The sequence below is a fragment of the Scyliorhinus canicula genome, chromosome 18, assembly GCF_902713615.1.
Source record: "Scyliorhinus canicula chromosome 18, sScyCan1.1, whole genome shotgun sequence".
Lineage (NCBI taxonomy): Eukaryota > Metazoa > Chordata > Chondrichthyes > Carcharhiniformes > Scyliorhinidae > Scyliorhinus > Scyliorhinus canicula.
This window is the reverse complement of record NC_052163.1, coordinates 101777632-101799614: the sequence shown is the minus strand read 5'-3', so window position 1 is coordinate 101799614 and position 21983 is coordinate 101777632. Positions and strand designations below refer to the sequence as shown.

Below are 21983 nucleotides of genomic sequence, written 5' to 3'. Positions count from 1 at the left end.
GGACACTGTAAGGGGCAATTGAGCATGGCCAATCCACCTAACCTGCACATCTTTGGACTGTGGGAGGGAAACCCGGAGGAAACCCACGCAGACACGGGGAGGACGTGCAAACTCTGCAGTCACCCAAGTTAGGAATGTCTTTAGCCGTCGGTTGAGTCTTCACTTTGTTAAGAGGTGTGTGTGTGATCAGAGGCAAGATGGATCGACTGTGCTCGGGAGCACTATGCAGTTGCAACACTTGTCCATTGTGAAATGCACAGAATGTAACAGCTTGTTGCAACTGCAGTTCACACGGGGCAGTCTAAACATGAAAAGTCCCCACCACCAAAGAAGATTAATGGAGGGGGTGTTTCTGCCTATGTAAATAACGCCTTGTGTTTTATATATAGTACAATAGATCCCCTTATCTGTTAGCCTGTCATTAGTATGTACTGCCATATTTTATTTGCTGCCGTCTATAGCTCTTTTGAAAGCGTCCCTTCATTAAAGACCGACTCGGCCGTTTGAACAGTATTGAACTGCCAATCAAATGTTAATGGATACATGTATACATCAAAAAGGAGGAAGTAGGATAGGAACAGCACAGTGCAGCTTGCTGCAAAATCACCAGTCCGTTAGCAGAACACACCTCTGCCAGAGATGAAGAAATTACTGTTTGAAAATAAAATGCTGATTTGATCGGACCTCAGACCTGGATTGTGGAAGGTTTTCAAATCAGGAGATTACAAGACGGTGACCAGAGAGGGGAAGCGAATCAATCACCATGGTGAGTGTCTCCTGCAACCTTTGCTCCTTTCGTTGTCCTTGTCTTCAGCAAAAAGCCCAGTGTTCTGGACTCAGGGTTGCCTTCAAAACGATATAATCACTTGCCTGCAATGTGATCAGACAGAGATTCCGAATTGTGTTAGTCCGGGCAGGTTTGATTTCCGCGAATGTGGAGTTTAGTTTCCTGTCGCCCAATATGTCTCTTGATACTTCAAAGAAGATTGCACTTTGACAGTTGTCACTGTGACTTTGTGATAGTCGAGCTTCCGATCTCTGCTCGTAACAGCGCCGGACAACACATGTTGTCCCCCAATTTTATTTTATTTTTCAATTGAAATGCAGTTGTGTGTTCTTGTTTGCGGTTTGTGCTGGTTACATGTGTAAAGTGTAGTTTGGGCTACAAAATAGTTCACCTCTCCTCCCCTGCAGCGGATAGAATACTTCCAGTTGTAATTAGTCACATCACTTCGACTCCAAAGTAAATATTAACCTCCCCCCCCCCCCCCCCATTTCTTCGAACCAAATCAGGAACAGGACAAAATGGGAACTAGACCCACATTTTAAGTGTTAAGTTCATGTGTCTTTTCTGGAGGCTGTAAGGTATCTTTGTGACGTTGGGGGGGGGGGGGGTAACAGTACTGCTGTTAAGTTTCTTTTCATGTGAGACCACTTGTTTCAGTTAAGGTTTGCGTTTTTAAAAATAGATTTGAACCCCTTGGCCCAATGATGCAACAGGGGGCTTGAACGACAGGCTAGTATTTTGCCTCCTGAAACTTCTGTCTGCTGTTTGATATGCTAATTTAATTGTATGGTCGCCAACAGTGATACATGTTTTAATATGTCACAATCAGAAAATGGATGTCATGCACCATAAGTGACTGCAGACAGTAGGAGATAAAGTTCAGCCTTGGCATTTCCTAGAAGTAGGTGATAAACGTTCACCTTACACCAACTCACCTTTGTTCCACTTGAGACTACTTAACTAACAGATGAGCTCACTGAAAATAGTTGCATTGTTCAATCCAGGTGCCGATGACCGTTAGAGTGGTCACTTCTCACAAGTTAGCCTGGTCATTTAGACTCACATTCCAAATTAAAGCTGAAGGACCCTTAAAGAAGGGAATTGCAATTGTGCAGCATTTTTCACAGCTTCGGGATGTCACAACGTGCTTCACAGTCAAGGAATGGTTTTTGAAGTGAACCGGTTTTCACACAGTAAGGTGCGACGAGCAGTAAGGACCCGTTAATCCATCTCGATGGGTTTGATTGAGGAATAATAATTGGCAGGAACATATGGAGAATAATGACTGGGAACATTTATGTTCAATTTTGTTTAAAATCTCGTCCAAAAGACAGCACCACTGAGAGTGCAGCATGTCCTCAGCACTGAAATGTCAGCCTAGGTTATTGTTGCCAAATTCCAATCTCCACAGCAGCAAAATCTCCCTGCAGAAATCTTGATGCTGTAATTTCCCAGGTATTTAAACTTCTGATGGGCTGATTGGCACCTCGTGGGACACTCCATTGCAAATCTCTGACTCTGATTTCAGGGTCAGGGACTTGGCCAGATATGCAGCAATGACATGGGTACTTGCTCCGGAAATGTTACATAGTTTAATCTCAGAGATTAAGCAGCAGAACCAAAACTGATCTTCACAATTGACTCCATCGCCCAGTCAGCGACCTGACCCAATGACCTTCTGACCTGACTACCCTCCCAACCTGACCCAACTACCCACACACTTACGCAATCGCCAACCCATTCATCCTCTAGCATTCACCCACCAACCCACCCAGGAACTCACACCTTTGGCCTTCCCATTCTCCCGCCCACTCACCCCCTCACCCGCCATCTCACCCACCCATCCACTCACCCACTCCCTCACCCCATTCAATCACTAACCCACTTAATCACTAACCCATTCACCCACCCTACCCACTCACACCCATCCAATCACTCAACCCTCAGTCACTCACGCACTCACCTACCTACCACTCACCTACCCACTCACTCAACAATCCCCTCATCCACCCTCTCACCTACTCACCCACTCATTCACCTACACATTTCTCCATCAACTCACTTAACCACCCACCTGCTCACTCACCCTCTCACTCACTCACCCACCCACTTACCACCTACCCACTTACCCACACACTCATTCACTCACCCACTCAATAACTAACCCACACCCACCCACTCATCTGCCCACTCACTCACCCACCCATTTCATCCACCCATCCCTCACCCACTCTCTTACCTGCCCACCCACCCACTCATTCACCCACCCATCCACCAACCCACTCACCCACCCGCTCACTCACTCACCCACCCACTTACCCACCCACTCACACTCTCTAACTCATTCACTTATTGCAATACTTGTGACCTGTCAGAACTTACCTGAATATGGCTGTATAAGGAGCGTGGGGGCAGGGTAGCTCTCTCCATTTGTCTTTGAGCTCACAGGCCTTCCCCTGGCGAGCTGGAGCTGTCCCAACCAGGTGCAGCTGGAATCAGATGTACCGATTGAAAATGTGTAACAGAGCCAGGATGCTGAACACTTAGCAGGAGCAGCAATGCACCCAGCATTGCAGCAGATTGGAAGATCTGGGCCTATGTGCTCAAGTCCTGGATTGGAGCTTGAAGTCATAATGTTCTGACTGAGAGTGTAACCCCTAAATCCAGCTGGCCCAGGAAAGTTGCTGTGAAGTCTTCACAGCAACTTTTAATTTTGTTCTGGCGGATCACACATGGTTACCAAAGTTTGGATAAAGCGAAATCTCCTCGAAGTGCGTTAAATGATACTGTAGGTACGAGAATGAGGGATTGTTTGCTTTTGAAACTCCATCTCATGGGAGCAGTGTGAAACTTTAATTATGAGTTGGGCAGAATTTTCCCAGTTTTGAGGTGGGAAAATATTGGGGAGCCAGATCAAGGCGGCTCCTCAATGCATTCCCGCAAGATTTCCCTTGGGCAAGCAGGAACCTGGATCAGCTGTGTCTGCCCCACAGAGGTAGGTAGCCAACTTACATAGTTAAGTCCCTAATTAAGGGAAGGCGCCGTCATTTTGTCAGTGGTAGAGAGGCCCTCTCTACCATTTGAAGAGTCGGCCTCTCTACAACAGTCCTGTGGGCCATCAGTGCCAGAGGCTCCATTCAGTGAAGCAGACAGCATGTTAATCAATGGCCACAGGTGCTGCCAGTTACAGTCAGGGGCTTTCTGCTTCCTGTCTCACAGTGCTAAACCTTTTCACCCTTCTTGAATCCCCCAGCTATGGCCAATGAGTGTAAATGAAGATGCCCTCATGGTAACATACATACTTTAGCAGCACCTACCTCTGAAGGTGAGACAATCAATATTTCAGAGTCAGGGTGGCCTCCTATTAACCATCCAGTTTCAGAAATCCACCCAGCATTGTTGACCAGATGGCGAGCACGGAGGTGGTCTACGAGGAGGCCACCTCAGGGAAAATAGCTCCATTGATCTGATTCTCAGCGAATGCAGCTTGGAACACCCATTTGGGTCCTGTCATTGACGTCACAAAGCCAACAGGAGAATCCTGCACTGCTTGTCACAGAATGACGACACCAAATAAGACATGTACAACACGCTTAGTAACTTTAGTGTTGTAAAATTGAAATCTCTGTAACGCCCCTCTCCCCCACTATGTTATCGTTTTGAGGAACAGGATTATAGTCAATTCCAACATGCACTAAATAAAATACTAAAACTCAGAATCCACAAGAGTTCTGATTACCTGACTTCACATTTAATTTTAGGGTGAAACCCCCATGAAGAATAAGGATGGTATATATGCACCAGCCACCACTATGGTGGAAATTCTCCCCTTTTCTGTCTGGATAGACATTCCACCCACTCTTGCGGCTCTGCTATTCACAGGTACCTGTTGCTGCCCTAGTTGGTGACTCCCTTACAAAATCTCAGTGCACCAGCTGAGAGAGCCCATGTGAACTATTCCTATATCACCAATGCCCATGTAAAATATGCCCATGTCACCTGTGCCCATATCACCAATGCCCATGTGAGGTATGCCCATGTCACCTGTGCCCATGGCTCCACAAATGATAGCGATTACACTAAGCAACACAGCCACTGTTCAATAGGTCACGGGGCATTGCTGCAATGTGAGCCTGCCAAAGTCTCCTGCATCATTGTGGTTTGCTGCATCTGGCATAACATTGCGAAAGAAAAAGGAATCTATATTAAGGGACAATATCATGATGGTACTAAAGATCATGGGCGTGATTCTGCATCAGCTCACACATGAATCGGGAAATGCGATTGGGCAGAGAATCGGTTTTGATGCCAAAATCATGGTGGGCGCCGGCTTCACGCCTAATCGCAATTGTCCGTTACTTCAACAGTGGCATCAGTGTGTTCCAAAATGCACATACAGTAAACGCCATTGGCATATCATTAGCGGGCCTGACCCGATAATCTCCGGGTCAGGGCCTCCGCAATGCACCGCCTCCACTGGGACGAATTCCCGAGGGTGAGGTTCACTTAGAACATAGAACAGTACAGCACAGAACAGGCCCTTCGGCCCTCAATGTTGTGCCGAGCCATGATCACCCTACTCAAACCCACGTATCCACCCTATACCCGTAACCCAACAACCCCCCCCTTAACCTTACTTTTATTAGGACACTACGGGCAATTTAGCATGGCCAATCCACCTAACCCGCACATCTTTGGACTGTGGGAGGAAACCGGAGCACCCGGAGGAAACCCACGCACACAGGGGGAGGACGTGCAGACTCCACACAGACAGTGACCCAGCCGGGAATCGAACCTGGGACCCTGGAGCTGTGAAGCATTTATGCTAACCACCATGCTACCCTGCTGCCCCAGGGCACAGTTAAAAATTGTGAAACAGGTGCCGTGACTGCTGAGGGAGAGAAAGTGTGTCCGGAAAGAGTCCAACATTGCCATAGTTTGCTGACAGTTGTGCCGCTGGCTGAGGGTCTTCTGCCAGGACTGGGGGAGTAGGAGGGGGGTGGCCAGGAGGCGGACTGTGAGGTCCGGGTGGGCGGGCACGGAGCACCATTGCCGCAGCGTGCAAGGCAGCTATGCAGCTGTGCACGTCACTGGCTGCCCACTGTGAACTTAGTGCCACAGGTTGTATGGGTGTCCCCCAGGCCACCCCCTAGGTGCCCTACTCCAGCTGACCTATCAACAGGATGGGAGTGCAACCAGTGCCAACTTGTTGGTTGGGATGAGTGTGTGTGGAGATTTTAAAGTGCATATGCGGCTGCAGCTTGTCAGCCTCCCGAGTGTCAAACACAGACCTGGCAAATCACGCACCATTTCTCTTTGAAATTGAATGTGTTCCACTTGGCGCCGGTGCTAGCCCCTCCACTGTCACTGAATTGGTTCAGGTGCGGCGCCAGTTTTGCGTGGAGGTCCATGAATCCTGCCCCAGTGTCAACGCTTCTTCACAGGAATGGAGATTCCCATCCCATCTAGTTGAGGTAAATGAGCAGGCAGCACGTCAAATTGCCCCATAATGCCTTACAGTGACTGCTAGAGCAATTTGTGAGGTTCCCGTCACAAGGACAAAGACAATGCCTTTGGCTCGCATCCCCTCAGAAACATCATCGCCAGAACAATCAACACAAGAAGCTAACCGTGCGGCTTTTGCAGGTTCTGCTATTGCAAAATAGACCTTGCACCTCCTCTGCTATCTTTTCACCAGTTCCCTGAAAAATGCCACAGTCCACACCCAGGAACTGTGTTTCTTAAAGTCATCATTGTCCATATTTTCTGTCTGCCTCGTGTCTGCTGCCTTCACGTTCCTCTTTTCTGGCAGCGAAAGCTGTGCTCAGTTATCTCGTCTCACGTTTTGCGCTGAAGGAATTATGTCAAGAAGCCTGCAGCTGGCTGGCAGCGGTAGCTCCAGAAGAAGCCTGCAGCTGGCTGGCAGCTGTACTTCCAGAGGAAGCCTGCAGCTGGCTGGAGCTCTACCTCCAGAAGAAGCCTGCAGCTGGCTGGCAGCGGTACCTCCAGAAGAGGCCTGCAGCTGGCTGGCAGCGGTACCTCCAGAAGAGGCCTGCAGCTGGCTGGCAGCTGTACTTCCAGAGGAAGCCTGCAGCTGGCTGGAGCAGTACCTCCAGAAGAAGCCTGCAGCTGGCTGGCAGCGGTACCTCCAGAAGAGGCCTGCAGCTGGCTGGCAGCGGTAGCTCCAGAAGAGGCCTGCAGCTGGCTGGCAGCTGTACTTCCAGAGGAAGCCTGCAGCTGGCTGGCAGCTGTACTTCCAGAGGAAGCCTGCAGCTGGCTGGAGCTGTACCTCCAGAAGAAGCCTGCAGCTGGCTGGAGCTGTACCTCCAGAAGAGGCCTGCAGCTGGCTGGCAGCGGTAGCTCCAGAAGAGGCCTGCAGCTGGCTGGAGCTGTACCTCCAGAAGAGGCCTGCAGCTGGCTGGCAGCGGTACCTCCAGAAGAAGCCTGCAGCTGGCTGGCAGCGGTACCTCCAGAAGAGGCCTGCAGCTGGCTGGCAGCTGTACTTCCAGAGGAAGCCTGCAGCTGGCTGGAGCAGTACCTCCAGAAGAAGCCTGCAGCTGGCTGGCAGCGGTACCTCCAGAAGAGGCCTGCAGCTGGCTGGCAGCTGTACTTCCAGAGGAAGCCTGCAGCTGGCTGGCAGCTGTACTTCCAGAGGAAGCCTGCAGCTGGCTGGCAGCTGTACTTCCAGAGGAAGCCTGCAGCTGGCTGGCAGCGGTACCTCCAGAAGAGGCCTGCAGCTGGCTGGCAGCTGTACTTCCAGAGGAAGCCTGCAGCTGGCTGGCAGCGGTACTTCCAGAAGAGGCCTGCAGCTGGCTGGCAGCGGTACCTCCAGAAGAGGCCTGCAGCTGGCTGGCAGCGGTACCTCCAGAAGAAGCCTGCAGCTGGCTGGAGCTGTACCTCCAGAAGAAGCCTGCAGCTGGCTGGAGCTGTACCTCCAGAAGAGGCAACTAGAATAGAGGGTCCTCTCCCTCGTAGTCAGCCTGACTTTCTGAGAAGTTTCCGTCAGTCTGCAGCACTTTCACCAAGCTGGGTTCAGCCTGACCCAACTGGTTCTGGCTCCATTAAGGCCCTCAGGTTGGGATGGGGAAAGGTAGAGGCCGGTGGTAGCCCCGCTGTCATGAGAAATAGAAATCTTTTATGTCTGCAACACTGTCAAGGGGCTGCTGACACTCTCCAATGAACACAGCGCCGACTGATCGGTGTACGAGCAGACTTCATGCAGCAGGAACATTGCTGAGGCTGTATTCAATGACTCTCCCCGATCAGCCAAGCTGAGCAGGTTAACCTTTTTGAAAATGTAATTCCTCTCTCTGAGTTACAAAGCCAATGCAGAGTGGACAGGGCAAGCACTTAATCCATCTCCGAGCTTGCTCCAAAAACCAATTCAAATTCAAATTGAATCCAATTCAAGGCCCTGACAAGAGAGACACACGGGATCCAAGCTGACAAGAACAGGCGTCATACCTTATCTCGGGCTTGAACCTATACTTGAACTTGTCTAAGAATGAAGTCACATTCCAACTCAATTGAAGTATGTAATGATATGGGTGTCATGGAATATGGGGCTGGATTCTCCGATTTGCAGACTAAGTGCTGACGTGGCATGGGAACAGTGGCATTTTACACTAGAAAAATGGCCCAACAGCTGCACTGATCCTCCGTCCAGTGGGGTCTAGCAGCTGTGCAGCATAAAGACCTGGGCTTTACCTGCGGATACGGCCAGAGAATGGCCGGGAAATGAGGCCGCGCATGCGCATGGTGGCGGCTGCACTGTGCAACATGGCGGCGGCCACACGCGGATCTGGCCAGCCAAATAATGTTCCACAGTAATTCCCGGACCACCCCCCACCCATCCCCTCAGCCTTCGCCGAAGCCTCCCCGGCCCCTGCTCGCGGCACGATTCCCCCTGCCGGCTGTGGCGGAGCTGGACACAGTCCACCATGCGGCGTCCATGAAACAAATATACCATAGTGTTCCACGCCGTCGGGAACTCGGCCCATCGGGGCGGAGCATCGGGGCAGGGCCTCGGGTAATGTCCTGAGGCCGTGTATACAGCGTGTGGCGTATTCCTCGGGTATGCTATTTTTGAGGATGTGGAGCATAGCAAAAGTTGCGCCGCCCCCAATTTTGGTGCAAACGGGGATTCTCCGGCCGATCGGCGAATGCGATTGCGCCGTCAGCAAACGGAGAATCCCACCCACTAGCTCCCCCATTTAGGGGCGGAAGCCTAGTAGCTGGGATTCATGAAATTTCTCAGAAGGTCGGGCTGACTACGATGAAGAGAATCCTCGATTTTAGTTGCCTCTTCCGGAGGTACCACTGCCAGACATTTAGGGACGGAGGCCTAGCAGCTGGGGTTCGCGAATCTTGTACATAAAATCCAGCCTAGATTGGGACCAACATGATTGGTCGTCCCGGCTGGGTTTTATGTGCTTTATTCTGCGTTGCGGCCTTTACTTTTGTTTGCCAAATCAACCTTTCTTTGTGTAACCTCCTCGGGACTCCTGAGGATTTTATAAGGTGCCTTGGGATCGCTCCTCAGAGAAGCTAACTACTTTTTCTTCGGGCATACACAAAAACTGTTAGGAAAAGGAACTTTGATATTTTGCGGAGAAGTGTCCTATGCCAGCAATACTGCATCAACTTGTGTGTCAATGCTTCTGGGCATCAGCAGGGGTCACAGGTCCTCCTGCGTACCATTCTCCAGCCCGCTGCAGTAGGGTAGCAGGGTAGCATGATGGTTAGCATAAATGCTTCACAGCTCCAGGGTCCCAGGTTCGATTCCCGGCTGGGTCACTGTCTGTGTGGAGTCTGCACGTCCTCCCCCTGTGTGCGTGGGTTTCCTCCGGGTGCTCCGGTTTCCTCCCACAGTCCAAAGATGTGCGGGTTAGGTGGATTGGCCATGCTAAATTGCCCGTAGTGTCCTAATAAAAGTAAGGGTTGTTGGGTTACGGGTATAGGGTGGATACGTGGGTTTGAGTAGGGTGATCATGGCTTGGCACAACATTGAGGGCCGAAGGGCCTGTTCTGTGCTGTACTGTTCTATGTTCTATGTTCTATCCTGCCTCTATCTGCAAGGCCTACAAAAAAAGTGTCAGCTCGTATACCGCCACAAGCGTGCTCCTGTTGAGGTCGACTCCCTTCTATTGTGAGCAAACCTTTCCTGCAAAAGAATAAGCAGTGAAAACACTAAACCATCTGCATAATGGTAAATGCTATCAGAATTGCAAGGCTTGATTTAAACAGCATAGCTGATGGGAAGGATGCCAGTAGATTATTGTTTTCCTGTCTGTGTTGAAGGAAGTTGGGTGGGAAAAAGGATTGGGTGGAAGGAATACATATTTAACGTGGATATTTTGCAGCAACATGTTTCTGTTCCTTGCTCCAGAGGGCTGCCTACTTAAATCCTCTTGGCGACTTTATTGAATTGCTTCAGCGGTGTAGCCTCACCCTAAGCATCCTACCGCTGGCATCCATTGACTCAGCCACGCATGGCAAAGCTTTCCTTGTAGTTGCCTTTGACATTTCTGGCGTGGCAATGCTCTGCTGAATTTCCTACATCAGCCATTGTGTGCAGTGCTCCACTCCTCCAAGCTGGGTACCAGGCACGTTCTCAAACTGCTCTCTGCCACTGCAAGATTCCCCAAGGAACAGAGAACAGGACTAATTGTTGCAATGGCAGAAACATTGTCCCAAACATTGACAGAAGCAAGAACAAAGGTTCCGGGCACAAGTATGGATTTGCAACAGATTTCTCAAGAAGTAAGTCACCCAGGAAACAAAGGCAGCTCGTCCAAAAGAAGCCAATGAAAGTACAGCTACTCTTTAAAGCAGGTGGAGAGCTTCAAGACAAAGGCAGAAAATGCTATGAAACCTCAGCAGGTCTGGCAGCATCTATGGAGGGACAAATAGAGTTAATGTTGAGAGTCCAATGTGACTCTTCTTTAGAACTGCTGTTGAGCTTTTCTAGCACTTCCTGTTTTTATTTCAGAGGGTGTTAAGGGCCAGAGAAGCACAACAATTTCCTTTGAATATGCATCCATTGGCAGTCTATTGCACGTATTAATCGTGATTGGAACATGATCTAGATCAATACCAATGCCTGGTGGAAGGTCATGATACATGCACAAAAGGGACAGAAATGAGAATTGCACCAAAACCATTTAGTCGCTGAGATCAGGCGATATGGTAGGATTTCTCTGTTCCCCAGTGTTGAGAATGCACTGTACCTACCTATCAGTGCGCACTGTCATCCAGCATCTAAATATTGTGGGCAGACATGCAGTTGTCCATTATGTGCTGACAATGGGTGAAGTATCTTACTGTAGATGATGACATTAAAAATCTTCCCTTACATATGAACACCGAGCCTCATTCAGGAGTTCAATTGAAACAACTGACAGTGTCGATCCATTCCTGTGTTCAGGGCACATCTGAGGGTGATTTGCCAAGAGAGACTTTGCAGGAGGGTCAATTTCTGATCCATGGATGTCTTGTCATCAAAAGGATGGAAGATATTGGAAATGCACATCAGGCTTGTCACCATCTGTAATGAGAAATGATCCGTCGACGAAATTCATAGAAGCCATACAGTGCAGAAGAAGGCCATTCAGCCCATCAAGTCGGCACCAATCCTAAGAAAGAGCACCCAATCGTAGCCCACTCTCCCACCCTATCCCCGTAACCCCATGCATTGGTCATGGCCAATCCACCTAACCTGCACATTTTTGGACTGTGGGAGGAAACCGGAGCACCCGGAGGAAACCCACGCAGACACGGGGAGAACATGCAAACTCCACACAAACATTTACTGAAGGCCGGAATTGAACCTGGGTCCCTGACGCTGTTGGGCAGCAGTGCTTGCCACCGTGCCAATCTTTCAGGACTGTTGTACCCTACAATTTATTTCTTGTATTTTCTATTTCTGTTGCAAATTTGCAGTTGTTCTTTTATTATTTATTATTATAACAATGCTGTACAAGCTTGTAATCACAAACAAGCTCCTTTCATTAATTCAATGTTGGAAGTCTTTTTTTTTTTGCAACGTTCTTTGCCGCATAGGGTTCGTGTGAAATGAATAGACTACACAAAGAGTCGTGTTGATCAAAGGCTTGTGTGTGGCTAACTAATTTTATTGAACTCAAAGAAAATTGGATCTGGATCCTGCTCTGCCAATGGAAGGGTCCAAGATCCAACATTTGACTTGACTCAGAGTACAGGCTGTAAATTGTAACTTGCTGCTCTCCACCCTGGCACCCAGCAGCATCAATGCAGGGAAATCTTAATTTCAAAGAATTTAAAGCAATAGTCACATGAATTGTCATATTCAATCATGTTTGTATTATTCAGTCGCTATAATTTGATAAGCCACAACCCAGTTGCAACCACAAGAATCAGCAATAATTGCAGTGTTTCTAGTTCTAAGCAAAGGGCAGAAAAGTATCAAAAAATTTTGCAAGGGAAATTCTGATGAAACAGAAAAATATCTGATTTGAGCAGAAAATCGTCATGGACTCCAGCAGCTGGTAAAATGCCCATAGCTTTCAAAGCCATTTTGTGGCCCCATGGGTGGCTTAGCAGTACAGGAATGGAGGCAAAAGAGGGGAGAAGCAGTCGTAAAAGGGGATTCAGTTATAGGAACAGACAGATGTTTCTGTGGCTTTAGACGTGACTCCAGCATGATATTTTGCCTACCTGGTGCCAGGGCCAAGGATGTCAAGGAACGGCTGCAGGACATCCTTCTGGGGATGCCAAAAGTCATGGGTCCACATCAGTATCAATGACTTAGGTAGGAAGGGGGATGGGATCCTGAAAGCAGATTTCAGGGAATTAGGAAGGAGGCTGAAGAGCAAGACCTCTAAAGCAGTAATTTTAGGATTACTTCAAGTCCCACGTGCTCATAAAAGTTAGAGAATTGAGCAATTGTACATGTGGCTAGAGAACTGGTGGAGCATGAAGGGCAGCAGATTTCTGAGACATTGGGATTGGTCCCGGGACAGGTGGGACCTGTATAAGATAGACGAACGGGCTGCGTCTTAGCAGAACTGGGACTAATGAAGAGATTTTCTAGTGCTGTTGGGAGGGTTTCAATTGGATTGACAGGGGTTTCAATTGGATTGACCTGAGAGGGAGCTCAGTTTCGAGTAAGCAACACTTGTAAAAGGAAGTAGAAATGTAAAAAGCGTCAAACAGGACCAGAATAGTTAAAATGTTAAGAAAGCAGAATTAAAAGTACTTTATCTGAATTCACTTTCGCAATAAGATTAATAATTTTGCACAAATTGAGGTAAATGGATATGATTTAAGTGCCATTTCAGAGAATCATAGAATTTACAGTGCAGAAGGAGGCCATTCGGCCCATCGAACCTGCATCGACTCTTGGAAAGAGCACCCTACTTAAGCCCACACCTCCCCCATCCCCATAACCCAGTAACCCCACCTAACCTTTTTTTAACTAAGGACAATTTATCTTGGCCAATCCACCTAACCTGCATATCTTTGGACTGTGGGAGGAAACCGGAGCACCCGGAGGAAACCCACACAGACACAGGGAGAATGTCCAGACTCCGCACAGACAGTGACCCAAGCCGGGAATCAAACCTGGGACTCGGGAGATGTGAAACGACTGTGCTACCATGCTGCCCACCTGGCTACAGGGTTGCCAAAATTGGGAGATGACTGTCCAAGGATATTTGGCTTTTAGGATGAATAGGTAAAAAGGGAAAGGAGGCCGGGTAGCACTCTTAAAAGGGACAACATCAGTACATTAGTGAGAGGGGATCTTAGATAGAAAGATCAAGATATAGAATCAGTTTGGGTGGGGCTCAGAACCAGCTCAGGACAGCAAATATTGGGGGGAATTGTTTATAAGCCACCAAATTGTAGTGATGAAGTTGGGCACAGTTCAAAAAATTAGAGATGCTTTGGGTGTCACGGTATCACAGTGGTTAGCACTGCTGCTTCACAGCACCCGAGAACCAGGTTCGACATTCTGAATGTTCCCTCAGTGTACCCGAACAGGTGCCGGACTATGGCGACTCAGGGACTTTCACAGTAACATCATTGCAGTGTTAATGTAAGCCTACTTGTGACAATAATAAAGATTATTATTATAATAGAAACATGGGTAATAGAGCAATAATGTGCAGCTTCAAGTTACACATAGGCTGGGTTAACAAAATTGGCACAAATGCAGTCGAGGAGAAAATCCTCCGGTGTGAGGTACATTTCTGGAGCAGTATGTTGAGGAGCTAACTAGGGATTGGCTATTTTGGATTTTGTGTTGAGTGGCAAGAAAGGGCTAATAATAGTAAAGGAGCCTTTGGGAAATAGTGACCATAATATGTTAGAATTTCGCATTAAACTTGAATGCAATACAGTTTATTCTGAAACTGGGGTCTTAAATCTGAAGACAAAAAATGATGAACTATGAGGAGCAAGCTGACTACGGTGGACAGGCAATGGTGAGTCTACAACAGATATACATTCCTCTGAGGCGCAAACACCCAATGGGAGAAGTGAACCAACCATGGCTAACAAAATAAGTTAAAGATTTCAATAGATCAAAGGCAGTGGCTTATAAGGGTGCTGGAAAAAGTAAGCCTGAGGATTAGATGCAAAGGATGACCAAGAAACTGTTTAAGAAAGGGAAAAGAGAATATGAATGCAAACTAGCAAGAAACATAAAGGTGGACTGTCAAAGGTTCTTTAGGTATCTGAAAAAGAAAGGATTAGTTGGGACAAATGTGGTCCCATTTTAGGTTGGGGAGGCAGAATTTATAGTGGAGGACAGGGAAAAGATGGAGAATCGAAAGAGTTACTTTGCATTTATCTTCACAGAACAAGATACAGAAAATATACCAGAAATACTAGGCAACTGAGGGATATATGAGACTGAGGAACTAAAATAACTTAGTCTAAATAAAGAGGTAGCATTTGAAAAGTTAACTAGATTGAAGGTTGCTAAAATTCCCTGGACCAGATGAGTTTCATCCCAGAGTGTTGAAGGAGGTGGCTGGAAAGATAATGGATAGTTTGATCGTTAGCTTTCAACATTCTGTAGATTATTGTTTTTTGTATCTTTATTGTCACAAGTAGGCTTAAATTAACACTGCAATTAAGTTACTGTAAAAAGCCCTAGTTGCCACATTCTGGCGACTGTTCGGGTACACAGAGGGATAATTCAGAATGTCCAAATTACCTAACCGCACGTCTTTCAGGACTTGTAGGAGGAAACCCACACAGACACAGGGAGAAGATGCTGACTCCTCATAGACAGTGCTTCAAGCATGGAATCGAGCCTGGAACCCTGATGCTGTGAAGCAACAGTGCTAACCACTGTATTACCATGCCGCCCTGACACCAGGAAAGGTTCCTGCAGACTGGGAGGTAGCAAGTGTAACCCCATCATTTACAAAAGGAGGAAGAGTGAAAATGGATAATTATCACCTGTTTGATGTCAGCAGTCGGGGAAGTGTTGGAATCTATTATAAAGGATGTGAAAACTAGACATTTAGAAAAGAATGGTAAAATTGGCAGAGTCGACTTGCATTTATTAAAAGGAAATCACGTTCGACTTTTTGAGGACATTAGTTTTGTATTGATAAAGGAGAACCATGGATATGGGCCGCAATGCTCCGAGCCTCTGCGTCGCAATCGCACTCAGCGAGGGGGCAGACAATCTAACGCCTTCCCACGATTCTCCGGGGACCGGATAAACGTTGGCAATCGCCCGCCGGCAACTGGCCGAGTTCCTGCCGCCGTGGTTCGCTCATGGCTCTGCCCGGCGGGGGCTCGGAGTGTCGGCTGAGGACTCAGTCCACGGCAACCCTGGTGGGGGGGCGGGGGATCCATCACCGGGGGGGGGCCTCCAGGACGGCCAGGCTCGCGATTGGGGGCCACCGATCGGCAGGCGCACGCGATCTGGAGGGGGGCCTATACTGTCGGGTACGGCCCGCGGTGTGGGTCCGCCATGTTGCGCAGGGCCGCCTCCACAGACGGCCACCACGCGAATGCGTGGACCCATGGCCGGAAGTGCAGGACCCCGTATCGACAGCCGGAGCTGTGAGTACTCCAGGGCCCTGCTAGCCCCCTGCAAAACGGAGAATCACTGGAAAGTCCAGAGTGATTCGTGCCCGTTTTCCCGTGGGCATGGGGCATAGCCCTATTATCAGATAATTCTGCCCATGGTGTATTTAGATTTTCAGAAGGCTTTTGATAGTGTTCCACACAGGAGGTTAGTAAATAGAATTAGAGTGCATGAGATTGGGGGAAATATACTAGCATGGATTGATAACTGGTTAGCAGACTGACAACAGGGAGTAGGAATAAATGGATCATTCTTAGGATGGCAGCCTGGTGCGAGTGGGGTACTGCAAGGATCAGTGCTACATCCACATCTGTTCATCATATATGTCAATGATTTGGATATGGGAACTAATTGTTATATTTCCAAATTTGCTGATGACCCCAAACAGGGTGGGAAAGTAAGTTATGAGGAGAGCGCAAGGGGGCTTCAAGAGACTTGGACAGGCTAAACGAGTGGGCTAAAACATGGTAGATGGAATATTATGTGATTAAATGTACAGTTATTCACTTTAGTAGAAAAAACAGTAAGGCAGAATATTCTTTAAATGGTGAAAGATTGGGACGTGTTGGTGTACCAAAGGCACCTGGATGCCCTTGATCATGAGTCACTAAACACTAGCATACAGGGGCCTCAAGCAATTCAGAAGGCAGATAGTATGTTGGCCTTCTTTGTACATAAAGATGTCTTGCTGCAGTTGTGTAGAGTCTTCATGAGGTATTACCTGGAGTGCTGTGTCCAGTTTTGGTCCCCTTATCTAAGGAGATATATACTTGCCATAGAGGGAGTGCAACTTAGGTTCACCAAATTAATCCCTGGGATGGCGGGATTTTTTAATGGGGAGAGATTGAGGAGACTGGGCCTGTACTCTCTACCCTAGAGCTTTGAAGAATGAGAGGTGGTTTCATTTAACCTTATATAATCTTTACAGGGCATGGCAAGATGGATGGAGTTGTTTGCCCAGGCTGTTAAGTCTAAAACCAGGATACAATGTCGGCCATTTAAGGCTGAGGTGAGGATGAATCTCATCGCTCAGAGGGTGGTGAATCTTTGGAATTGTCTACCCCAGAGGGCTGAGGAAGCTCAATATTTTGAGCATGTTCAAGACAGAAATCGATAGATTCCCAGAGACCTATGGTATCAAGGGATATGAGGATCGAGTGGGAAAGTGGCATTGTGGGAAATGACCAGCCATGATCTAATTGAATGGTGGAGAAGGCTCAACAGGCTGAGTGGGCCTACTCTTGTTTCTATATTTCTAAATGAAAGATTTTTATGAAGAGGGTCAGGAAGAAGAGGATGGAGGAACCAAATTGATATGGCTGCATTCGTGATCATCTGTCTCTGCAATAATGCCGGATGACATTAGCCTATAGGCACAGGCATGTGATATAATGCGGCTAACGTTAGCACCAAGAATGTCATTGGGCAGAACCTGGAGTGCTGAAAGTGCATTCTGGTGCCCACGTAAAACTAGTAAAGTATTCCATTGATTCCCACTCTGTTATCTCTTGCATCATTGTGATTTGCTGAATGCTGCATAATTGTGTCACCGATTAAGGGCGGCCGACTAAATGCTTACGGAATGAAAAGGAAGCTGAGAAGGTGAGTAGGCAGTTTAGCTGCTGATTGAGGTGGACCCCCTGAGAGCTGCCTGTCATGTGAGAGTACCTTTAAGAAATGGGTGTTTATTACTGCAGTGATGTCAGAGAGTGGGTGGAACTGGATAGCTGCAGTCACAGCCAGAAGGTGTATTAGAGTCTCTCTCTGTAATCTAAAGAATGTAAATCGATCCTTTGGTGATTTAAAACTAATAACTGCACTTAGTAGTGACTTTAACACCCCTTCCAAAAACGCTCACTTCCTCCACCACCAACAAACTGTGGCAACCGTGTGTACCATCTACAAGATCCACTGCAGCAACACACTGTTGCCCATTCAGAAGCACCACGCAAATCTGCAACCTAGAAGGACTAAGGGCAGCAGGTGGATGGTAGTGCTACCACCTGTCTGGGAACTAAAGCATCATTCCTTCGCCTGGGTCAAAATCCAGGAACTCCCTCCCTCACAGCGCTGTGTAGCTACATGGGTTGCAGTGGTTCAAGAAGGCAGCTCACCACCATCTTGCCTCGGGCAATTGCCACATCCTGTGAAAGAAAGAAAAAAAATCTCTTATCACTGTTGCTCATCCACTCTTCTTCACGTGGCCTGTCCAGCTAAGCCTGTTGTGGTGCCACAGAATTGATTCCCAGTGTCCCAAGGATCCAAAGCCCTCCGTCCTGTATCATCGCTCCAGCCACACAGCTCTCCAGCTCTAACCGCCTATTTCTATATTCCCTTCCGCATGGTAACGGGAATAACCTAGATATTGGCATGTTTGATATCCTGCTTGCTAATTTCATAACTAGCTCTCTCAATCCAGACACATTCCTATTTCTAGCTGTGCCATTGGTGCCACTGTAGCCCACAGCCACTGGCTGTTTTCCCTCTCCCCTCTGATTTCAGCTGTTCAGTGACATCCTTGACCCTGGCCCCAGGCAGACAATGCACCATCCTGGATTCATGCCTGCAGCCGCAGAAATACCTGTCTATTCCACTGCCGATTGAATCTTCAATCACTATTGCTCTTGCAGTCCTCTTTGTGCCCCCCTGTGTGCCTTCGATTGGCTCTAGCTGCACTTCTCAGATCACCCATGGTAGGAACATATGAGTTAGGAGCAGAATTAGACCCTAACCTACTGAATACTGTTTGGGGTGTGGGGTGCAGTCAGGGAACTCCTGCCTATCTGCCTATTTCTTCTTGACTACCTGGTGGTCACCTTTCTCCCTGCATGCTCTTAAGCTGAGGGGTGACCACATTGGGCAGCATGGTAGCATAGTGGTTAGCACAGTTGCCTCACAGCTCCAAGATCCCAGGTTCGAATCCCGGCTTGGGTCACAGCTTTTCCAAGACGGACAGGTGCTAAGCCACGGATGGCGAACACTGTGCCTCATCGTGGCAGGGACCCAGGTTCAATTCCGACCTTTGATGACATTCTCCCTGAGTCTCCATGGGTTTCCTCCGGACGTTCCAGTTTCCACCCGCAGGTGGATTGGTTATGCTAAATTTTTCCTTAGTGTCCAAAGTTGTACAGGTTAGGAGGATTAACCATGATCAATGTGCGTAGTTAGGGGGATAGGGCGGGGGTGTGGGCCGAGGTAGACTGTTCTTTTGGAGAGTCAGTGCAGAGTTTATGGGCTGAATGGCCTCCCTCTGCAGGGGGAGGTAAAACCTCAACTTGCTGTTTGCATACTGAGGGTCTATGCACAGCTTGATGGAGCTGCACACAAAGGTGGCCATCAGAATGAGGTCAGCATTGAGTACATTATTCCCCTCTTTGTTGAGAGAGTAATACGGCTTATCCCTGTGGACATGGTCCACCATTTCTCTTCCGATAAAGTGGAAGATGTTTTGGTGATCCTACGGCACAGGGGTAGGATATGGGTCAGACCTGTGCCAAGTAAAGTAATACCACAAGCACCTTGCATCTGATGGCCAAGTTTATTACCCGCAATAGTGAGGGAACATCGCTCCCCCATGCCCAGTTTCAGCCTCACGCTGACTATACGCTCATCCAAATTTTTGGTGCAAGCCTCAGCCCCTCAAGGCCAGTTTAATCTGTTTATAGATGCTCATCAGAGCACGAATAAACAGCGGATCTAAGCAGAAGACAGTGACATCTTTCATGTGCAGGGAGGCTTCGCACCTCCACTGGGATTGTAACCTCTTTTCTGCCCTCATCTTTCCTGACAGACAACACAGGAACAAGAGAGAGAGAGGGAAATCTTGCCTGACTCTATATTTGATCAGAGAGCTTGTAGTTGTGTGGTATTCTGCCCGAGGCCATCTCCTGGCGCTGGCTGATGAGATAGGTGTCCACTGCACTTTCCTGCACACAGACAATGTATCACTGTGTAGTGCAAGGTTATCAGTGATCTTGTTGCCATGTATAGTGCATGAAACAAGTCAATCAGGCAGCGGTCCACACATAACAAACTCAAGTGTGAATAGAATCCACACCGGTTGGTGATGCCTCTCTTTTCGGAGAGATTATTGACTTTGTTCAGTGTCCAAACTCTTCACATACGCCCAGTGTCCCAGATATCTCCTATTTATATATGTTCAAATATCCATCTCTTATTTCCCTTAACAATGTAATGGCCATTAACTAAAGCTTAACAATGTAATTGATAAGACATTGACAACCAGGCCCTGCAGGAAAAGGAGTGGATTCTGTTGAATGGTTCCATGAGCAGACTGTCAAAGTCATTTGGCTGAATAGGTTATCATCAGAACTTACAAACGAGCACCAAGATGTAGCTTGGCTGAGGTTGAGGAGGGCCCTCCCCAACTGTTCCTTCCTGCACGCTTAGAGTCTCACTCCCACCGCACCTTTCTCTTGAGGTGGCTCTGGTGGAGAATAAACTATTCAGGAATGTGCCTTTGCGAAGGAGGTGTGGAAACATATGCAGTTATTTTGTCGAGGTTCAGCCCAAGCAACGGAGAACTGTGTGCTCTATGAGCTGTTCACAGGGTTGCATTCCAAGTGACAACTGCTGCTAGAGGACCATCAACTCGATGAAAGATGCTCTTTGGTACGCCCAAATTTGTTTGTCTTCCAGTGCAAAGAGTTGTCCGTGACCAAGTGTCACAGACCGATACATTCCAAGGTCCAGGATTATGTGTTGAGGAACGCACTAAAGTCTGGGGCATCTAGCGCGAAGGTGCAATGGGGAAAAGCCACTGCCAAGGCCCTTCAGCAATGGTATAGAGAGAGAGGCTGTGAACTGTAGAATATCCCTCAGGCTGTATATTTGACGTGTAATAAACATTGACTATAATTGTAATGGTGGTGAATGCCATACAGTATTGGAAGAAACTAATTTGTTTGATGTAATGCCAGGGTTTGAATCCCACCATGGCAGTTTGTGGAATTTGAATCCAATAAAAATCTGTTGATTGTCATAAAAATCCATCTGGTTCACAAATGTCCTTTCGAGAGGAAATTTGCTGTCCTTAACTGGTCTGGCCTCCATGTGTCTCCAGCAATGTGGTTGATTCTCTCCTTCTGAAATGGAGAGTGGTTTGCGATAGGAAATAAATGCTGGCCCAACGAATGATGCTCGCATCCTTTTAATAAATTTTTGTAAAATCAGGAACTTTAACTTCTTTGCTTTACTTTTCTTCACCTATTAAACTAGTAAACATCTATTACCAACTGCATCAGTCAGGCATCATCATCTGTGGGGCAGCATGGTAGCACAGTGGTTAGCACAGTTGCTTCACAGCTCCAAGGGCCAAGATTCGATTCCCAGCTTGGGTCACTGTCTGTGCGGAGTCTGCACGTTCTCCCCGTGTCTGCGTGGGTTTCCTCCGGCTGCTCCAGTTTCCTCCCACAGTCCAAAGATGTGCAGGTTAGGTGGATTCTAAATTGCCCTTAGTGTCCAAATTGCCTTTAGGGTGTGTGCTTGGGTGGGGTGCTCTTTCCAAGAGCTGACTCGATGGGCCTCCTTCTGCCCTGTAGATTCTACTCTGTGATTCCATGAAATCTACCACCTCTGTCTGATCCCCTTGCAGGTTAACCTATGCACAATAAATAGGAGGCTCCTGACAGTCAGGTCCCTTAACCAATGCTGACAGGGATGTGGTCAAGCATTTTCTGACCAACTGTTAGTTCTGGAATAAATTGGTCAGTGATAATCACTGAGCACCTGTGGGAATTCACCTACCTTCCGTTTGACACTCATTACATTCTCATAAAGATCCCTGGCCCCATATCCCATGACCTCCCTGGTTTGATCTTTTGTGTCAGCCAGAGAACTCTTAACCTTTCTCGCCATGCTCTGTAACATAGAAAATAGGAGCAGGAGGAGGCCATTTGGCCCTTCAAGCCTGCTCCGCCATTCGTTATGATCATGGCTGTTCATCCAACTCAATAGCCTAATCCCGCTTTGCCCCCCCAAATCCTTTCATCTCTGGGTAGACCAGTGTAAACACCAGCCTCAAAGCCAACAGCAGAAACTCAGTATGTTTTGCATCAGTACATTGATTGAGGCCAACTACCTGTGCTC

The 21983-nt window shown here is 47.9% G+C and overlaps 1 protein-coding gene across 1 annotated transcript in view; it reads left to right on the top strand.

Moving 5' to 3' along the window:
- Nucleotides 1-305: 305 nt before the first annotated feature.
- myo1f (myosin IF) overlaps nucleotides 306-21983 on the top strand; it is a 180548-nt gene continuing 158870 nt past the window's right edge. The window contains exon 1 of the mRNA XM_038777186.1: nucleotides 306-766. Coding sequence (XP_038633114.1) covers nucleotides 764-766 — 3 coding nt within the window. The 5' untranslated portion in view covers nucleotides 306-763. The remainder of the gene's footprint in view (nucleotides 767-21983) is intronic.